Genomic DNA, 7,929 nt, shown 5'->3' with positions numbered 1-7,929 from the left:
TAACAAGTTGTTTGCAGCATAGTGAGCCTATTACGGAAAAAGCCTGGAAAGAAAATGAAAGGTTCAGAAATAAATTACATGGGATTTATGAACAGAACAAAATTGTTGCAGAGCAGCTGGAAGACTATACAACTCTTCGAGAGCAACAGTTTTGCAATCTGAAGATCGCAATTCTCCACCCCGAGTTCCCCAGTGATGAAAAACAATATCAACACTACTGTGAAGACGAGCAAATGAGGGAACAACTTTATCGACATGAGATCACAGAAATGAACCATCTCGCGATCAGGTTGAGGGAAACTAATATTCATCTTGATGACCAGCTCAGGCAAATAATCATGAAAAAATCATTTGCTGCAGTTTGGGGAAAGACAGCAGAAGCTTCGGCCAACTGGTTCCTTGGAGAACTAAGAACTGAGAAAGATCCTGTTGATGATGGGCTTCTGGTGACAGAAACTGAGGAACATCATTTTGATATGGTACTTGAGGCAAGAACTCAAAAGGATTCTGTTAAGGAGGGACATCTAGAGAGAGAAACTGAGGACAATTCTGTTGATGAGGTCCTTCGAGACACTAAAACTGAGGAAGATTCTGTTGATCCAGGCCTTTTGGACGCACGACCCAAGGGTGATCCTGTTGACAAGGGCCATGTAGAGACAGAAAGTGAAGAGGATCTTGTTAATAGGGCCTCGCTAGTGACAGAGACCAAGGAAGATTCTGTTGATGGGGTTCTTCAACATCCAACAACTGAGGAGGGTCCTGTCGATGTGGGCCTTCTTGTGGAAGGAGCTGAGGAAGATTCTGAGGAGGGTCCTGTTGATGAGGGCCTTCTTGTGACAGGAACCGAGGAGGATTCTGTTGATGCGGTCCTTCTACAGCCAAGAACTAAGGATGACGTTGATGAGGGCCTTCTAGAGACAGAAACCGAGGAGGATCCTGTTGATGAGGGGCTTCTTGTGAAAGGAATTGAGGAGGATTCTGTTGATGCGGTCACTCTACTACCAAGAACTGAGGATGATCCCGTTGATGAGGGCCTTCTGGTAAAGACAACCGCAGAGGATCATCTCGATAAGATCCTTATGAGGATAGTGACTGAGAAGGATCCTGCTCATGTAGAAACTGAGGAGGTTCCATTTGACATGGGTCTAATAGAGACTGAGGAAGGTCCTGTTGATATGGGCCCTACAGAGCCACCCACTATGGAGTCTTATATTGATCTTCTGGATAAGGGCCTTGTAGAGACAGCAACTGAGAACAATCCTGCCGAAGCGGTCCTTATAGAGACCAAGGAGGATCTTGTGAGTATGGGCCTTATAGTGCCAACAACTGAGGAGGATCAGTGCCTTTTAGAACCAACAGAGAACAAACCGGTTCAGGAGCTGTTCCTAAAATTCCCCCCTTCAGTTCAAACAGTTAGTTCTCACTGCGGTGAAAAAAATAGGAACGGTGCTAAGAAATACTTTTTGGGTGTACTCATTTTTATGGCTGTACTTATTTCTGGGGCTGTAGTGGTGTTGAAAATAGCACATACATTTTGTGAATGCTGTGAATGTTTTATAACAATATGAATTTTATTTTGTACTTGGAGTTATGATATTCTATGATATATTTAATTGTGGGAGTCAATCTGACACTAGCAATGCATCAGCAGCAATTGCAGGGAATTAAGGAACATATTTTACGTTAGAAAAATGTCACAGCACACCGCCCAATTGAAATGTCACAAAATGTTTATACAGTATACGAAAATTAAAAGATCTTGATATATTTCGTTAACATTTTTGTGGTAATTTTGAAAGAATTTAAAGATTTTGGTGAGACAGCGCTGTTAGTGGTAAATATTTTTCTGTTCAATTAAGTGAAATTTGAGAATTTCGAGCTGTGTTTGGGAATCACGAGTCTTACATTATTTTGTCGAGAGTGTTAGAAAAATAAAGATACTCTGATTTTAACACCAATGAAGAGTCGTTGCAAGAATAATCGAGTTACTCTCAATATTTCTTTATAGATGTGGGAGTAAAAATTGAAATTAAAATGATAAAAATACACTTGTCATACAAAAAGTCGTCTGATTGGACGCACTGCAAATAGTTGCAAGTCTGTACTACCCATTTGCGTCCACTTTATCATGCGCCGGTAAAATTGCAAGCCATGTGACCAGCAGAGGGCGACATTCTATTATGATTAAAAAATATATTTTTACTACCTCTAACTCGCCTTTTCAGAACACTGACAAATCTTTGATTAACAACAGACCTTTTGTAACAATAAGAGCTTCAGGGAAGCAATATGGTATCCATAAAAACGTAGGTCAAAGGTCAATCTTGGAATTTTAGCTGTTATATTCCAAATGCACTTAAAAATTTAATTCCCCTCATGGGATACATAGCTACCATATGATATTAAGTAAATCACTGCATTCACGGATTCCTTCATGACGATTCAGACTTGAGATTCCTTTATACATGCGTGTACATTTTTCTGCAATACTAGTAACAAAAGTAATCATGACTTCAAATAAGTTTAATTCATTTAAAATTTTATTCACATTTTTACATCTGCAGTCGGAATGTTTGAAATTAATTTCAACATAATAGGTTGAATAATTCTGATATCAAACATCTTAAATTTGTTTTAAAATACCACATATTGATCGGCTGATAATAAGCAAATACTGGTGAATAAAACATACAGCTGTATTTTTATTACTCAGTAATCCAATATATGTTGTGGGTGACCCGCTACTGTATTTCATTAGTTGCCAGCTCCTGGCTAGAGTGTTGTCCATTTTCCTGGTGTATGCTGCCCACTAGTGTATACAAAGTAATCTGCGGTGTCTCTTTATTATATGATGTAATATTCTGTATTATCTAATAAATAATACACATCACTTACGTAATTTATGATATAACTATAACATAAATATAAATAAACATGTATATATGTATATGTCAAACCGAAATATTTTAAGGATCCTTAAGGAATATTGGATATTAAATGTGGCATTTAACATCATTCCCAAGAGACATGATCAATGATATCAAAACATGTAAATCAAAACAATTCAAATCCCATTTTGAGTGTCTGTGTTATGCTAACGTGTCAGAAATCAACAACCCTGAGTAGCCGCATAGGGAGATGTCGGCATCATAAAAGCAGTTTAAGGTCAATGGTGCAGCACTGGTGGATTTGAATGGGTTGGATAGACGTAGGCCTGCAAAAGATATGTCCAAGCTCCTCATTGGACAACCTGTGAGAATTCTGAAACTCAGAAAAAGCCTGGGAAGACATACTGGAGGAGCAGTACAAGTCCAACCACCACGAGGCCACAGAAGAACAGCACCAACCAGAGGGAAAATGATCCTGAAGACAACAAGAAAGACAGGTAATTACAGGCATACTCAGTTAACTATAATAAACCGACGCTAATGCAGGACGTACTTCGGTTGTGGACGGCATGGAGCTGACAGCGGCTGTCCACAGCCACACTAAACAAAGCCGTTTCATTGTTTCCTTTGATATTTTGCCCTTTGAATGTGTCGGGGAGGAAAGCCAGGTCCGTCACAACAATGGCGTGGGACTCTTTCACATAATACAACCTCTGCAGGGACACGCATACACGAAACACAAAGTTATCAGAAGAGATCAGGGCAGTTGTAATGATTAAAATCTTTTAAGAATGTGACTACCTGAAGGGAGAAAGCAATGTAGATAGCTACTGAGCCTGTTATAGTTCCCAGTCCGAGAAATGTTCCAGAGTCACTGTTGGAGACAAACAAATGATGCATGCTTCCAAACAACATATGTATTTGCTTTGTGCTTAGTTATACAGTGAATGAAAAGTAAACACACGACTGCTTCTTGAGAATACCACACTGACCGAACCTGACCGTCCAGAACAGATGGCGTGACCCAAGCGTAACTAACAACTCTTGTGAAATTGAATCTTACCTGACAGCAAAGCTTGAAATGACCTCTGCCCCACAGGGAGCTGTCAACATAGGCAGGAAGCTCTTGCCGTTCCACTTGGTGAGGTAACACGGTGGAGGTTTTCGGTCTCGTTTATGCGGGATCTGAACTGTGTAAAGCCTAAGTTCATCTTTCTGGTCTTCTACCTTTCCAAATCTGAAAACCATGACACAACCATGTCAACACATCATTATGATGCTCATATACATGTACACTGATATAACCAAGATGATGATTTTTTTTTTTTTTTTACCTGCAAGCCATATACCTATATGTCTTTTCAGCTATCTGAGGCATAGTTTTATGCCATTTAAGACGCATAACTTGTTGGTTGTTGCGCCATACACTGCAAGCAAAGTCCCTGCCAACAGTTACCAGGTGCTGCATGGAAACAACAGTTATTGTAACAATCAAGTAAAAGTCATGGTTTACATTGGTGCAGTATGACAAAGCGATTGTTTGTGCGCAACCTTGTTTCCTGGGCTCAGATCCAGGTCTTCTATCTCTCCTTCATGTGCTTTAAAGTCAAGTTTTTTCTTCAGGGATGGAAACTGGAAGGAGAATCAATTTAGGATTTATAACTGATTGAAATCAACGAGATCTATAATATCGAGTGAAGTTCCGAAGTTGCAACGCTTACCTCCCAGACTCTGATGTGTCCGTCTGTGCCTCCTGTCAGGAGCAGGCTGAGGTCATGACTAAATCTGACCACCTTTTGGAGTGGGTCCTCAGGGTTCAGATCTGACTGCAGTTCTGCCAGTCTTGTCACGGTGATGTGCGCCGTCTCATCCTTCATATCAGACCCAGTGACAGCAGCAGCAGCAGCATCCTCCTTTCCGCCTTTGTTTCGTTTACCACCTCGTTGCCTGGCATTACCTTTTTGCACATTGTTTTCTACGTAGAAGACAGAGATTTGGAGTGTCACAAAAGATAAGGTTTTGAAAACGGACGTCTTAAAATTCTTCAACCTTCTGGAAGTTGTAGTCAAGTTTCAGGTCAAACGTAGCACTGCATACCATCATTATCAGCAGCCGTGTCTCCACTTTTCTGTGTGCAATCAGCAAATGTCATCAAAGAGCATGTTCCATCTTGACCTGCAGCAATCACCCCATCGCCTAACGCCAAATTCATGGTGGCACGTGTGACAGTGTCGTGTGAGTGAAGCAGGCTGGCACTGTACTGGTTTTCTCCAACCAACTGTAGCTCCAGGAAGTGCTGTAATAAAGCCGTGAATATTTTGTGAACATTACATGTGAGTTAAGACATTTAACAGAAAGTTGAAGAACTTGTGCACTGTGCTTACCACACCATTCTTGATGCCAGTCTTGGAAGCTCCTCCTCCTCCTGCTAAGACCACTAGTCCTGCTTTAGGGTCAATTTTGATGGAGTACAGGGGAAAGGGGGCTCTGTAGAGATCTGGCACCTTCCGTTTGCCCATGGCTGGCCAACAATTCACTCAGTTCTTCATAAAAGCGTTGCATGCAATGCCACCTGCAGCAAAACATGAGCATTTAGCATTGACTTTTGCTGAGCCTCAAAGGCGTCACCTGTTGGAGGGAGTGTAGCATTATGATGTTTGAAAGTTTTCAAGCATGCGCCTTCTGCCTTGTCAGCAAAAATACCACAGCATTTTTAAAGGCTCAGCGCATCCTAAACAGTCTCACCTCAGTCCCCTGTGTCTTTTTAAATAGACCTTCTTATATTTTTTGTTATCTTCAGTTTTTCCCAAAAACAGTTTGCAAGTTGCTTTCTGAAAACATAAATTAATTGTGCAGTCAGCGTTGACATCCAATTGCAACCCATTGTGAAAAGTCCAGCCGTACTTTTTTTTTTTTTTTTATGTGGCAGGAGGTTGCACTTGCACTGCTCTGCAGCTCTGTGACTGACTTCATCGCAAGTTAAAGAATGACGTGTTTACAGTAACAGCAATTCTCCACTAACGTGTGGCATTATCACATGAGTGTCATAGTACTAAATGGTAGTTTTAAGCAGATTATTTAAATCCTGAACACAAGCATTGAAGCCACTCAGCTCAAATACTGTAAACCACGAATGTTTTAAATGGCAGGTATGTGAGCACTCCTTGTGCGTCGATATGTGTAACGCACAAACAATCCCGATCATTTTTCTTGGGAAACATTTGTTTAAGATGAGTGAGTGACTGTTATTTGTGACCAAGTGTGCGTTCTAGTTGAGCAGCTAAAGGCTAGTTAACGCGACTTCCTGCTAGTATACCGTATTCTTATATTTGATCATTAAATTTGAGATCGCCTACCTGTGCAAATGGCTCGGTGTTCCTCATGTAGTCATTTAATCGGGTCTACAAATGCAACAGCTGATTATTTCATTCTGATCAGTTTCGATCAAAGTCTTGTGATGTGTAAAATGGCCGGCGCGTCCATGATGCAACGCGAAGTGACGACACGTTCAAGCAGCGTGCAGCGACTTCCCGAACACGTCAGCAGCCACCGTCGACGTCAACTGCGCCGTGACGTTGCCACAAAAAAAATGCTCTTTTTTTTTTTTTTTTTTTTACTTACAAATACACTTTCATTAAATCCCTCGAAAGGTACATGATAGTGGTAGAGAGGGAAAAAAATACAAATGTGATAATTTTACAAACGTGTCTCATTAAAAAAAAAACGTTTATTTACCTTAAATGTCTGCAATAGGTGTCATGGTCAACCCTTAAAAGAACAAAAATAGAATACAGGAATTTAGAGGGACATGGCTGTGTATTTCACAATATAAAATAATCTACATACACCATGGCAGTTAGCTATATTACAGTTAATTCATAACCATAAGTGATCCGTTTTTTCTTCTGTGCCATATCACCCTTGCACACAAAATAGAGATGCATTACTTAGTGTTGATGCATTAAAATGCATGGCAATTAATCTGTAGACTACACACCCTCTGCAGTTTGCTTCAGCAACTAAGATTCTTTGGATATTATTAAGTCAAAACCTAATAACACTAATGGCATCAAAGTCCCTAAAATAACGTCGGAATATAGTCATCAGGACGTAAATGGACAACAACTAGCGCATTGATGATGGTAAGCACAGGGTTTCAGTGGAAAAATCAATAGGCACAGGCCTTCTAGCAGTGTTCAGTAATTGCCAAAAAGGTTGCATTAAATCGTGCATTTGATCATTTGGAATCAAGCAATGAATTGCACTCAGTAGGCATAGTTCATTTGACATACATACGTGCTTTGTTCATTTGATATTATAGTCACGTCAGATTCGTAATAGTTTCTAACATCTTGACCTCAAAATGTATCTATGCTTTCTTTATCTTGATTTGGTTCTTATTTCAGATATGAATCCCTCAGCATTTGACAACTTAGGCATTGCAGTTGTTAAATGTTGACCCTGGTTTACCAATTGACATTGGGGCAGCAAATTGTATTGTTCTTTCCCTGAATGCAGTTCCTGCAAGTTTGAAAAACATTTTGGCTGTTACACTACACATAGTGCTTTTCACACTATACGTTTCTGAGAATGTATTTTTGAGAAACCAATGAGCAGAAGATAATCAAGATGCATTAACATTCATGAGTCTAATTCGGTTAGGATTGCATTTGGATTTGTTCCCCTGTGTGCTTTTCTTATATGGATGCTTTGATACCCTCGATGGTTTGTTTTTGTGTTTGTAACGTGGAAAAGTAACTGATTGAGATGATTAGTGTTCATATAAATAAAACAAAAGGAACATGTCCCAAAAGCTGACTTTTTAGATCTTATTTCAGATTAAAAGAATGATGCAGTAATTTCAAAATAGTACGGTTTTATCAAGGTGATAAATGTTCATATATAAATCTCCAAATTATTTGATGTATGTCCATCTTTAATTTTCCAATTACAGTATAAAAACGTTTAATGTTATTAATACATTGATAATGCAGAGTTATGAGTGCATTATTTATTAATTTGCAAGATGTCAGTTGAAAAA

General features: G+C 39.6%; 1 protein-coding gene across 1 annotated transcript; it reads right to left on the bottom strand.

Annotated features, from left to right (window-relative positions):
• Positions 1 to 2,526: 2,526 nt before the first annotated feature.
• Positions 2,527 to 6,407, bottom strand: preb (prolactin regulatory element binding). Its single transcript, XM_037273592.1, has 10 exons — positions 6,245 to 6,407; positions 5,273 to 5,460; positions 4,986 to 5,184; positions 4,610 to 4,863; positions 4,440 to 4,520; positions 4,223 to 4,350; positions 3,952 to 4,125; positions 3,690 to 3,762; positions 3,442 to 3,601; positions 2,527 to 3,363 (listed from the first exon to the last, which is right to left on the bottom strand). The coding sequence occupies exons 2-10, from the start codon at positions 5,405 to 5,407 to the stop codon at positions 3,269 to 3,271; spliced, it is 1,299 nt and encodes a 432-aa protein (XP_037129487.1). The 5' UTR covers positions 5,408 to 5,460; positions 6,245 to 6,407; the 3' UTR covers positions 2,527 to 3,268.
• Positions 6,408 to 7,929: the final 1,522 nt, after the last annotated feature.

The sequence above is a fragment of the Syngnathus acus genome, chromosome 16 (assembly GCF_901709675.1).
Source record: "Syngnathus acus chromosome 16, fSynAcu1.2, whole genome shotgun sequence".
NCBI lineage: Eukaryota > Metazoa > Chordata > Actinopteri > Syngnathiformes > Syngnathidae > Syngnathus > Syngnathus acus.
This window is presented reverse-complemented; position numbering and strand designations above follow the sequence as displayed.

Bases quoted from the DNA above. Each gene is read 5' to 3' on its own strand.
- preb (XM_037273592.1), bottom strand. From the start codon at position 5,407: ATGGGCAAACGGAAGGTGCCAGATCTCTACAGAGCCCCCTTTCCCCTG. The intron at 5,185-5,272 runs GTAAGCACAGTG...GCTTTATTACAG, and splicing joins CTGGCATCAAGAATGGTGTG to CACTTCCTGGAGCTACAGTT. The intron at 4,864-4,985 runs GTATGCAGTGCT...TCTTCTACGTAG, and splicing joins CACGGCTGCTGATAATGATG to AAAACAATGTGCAAAAAGGT.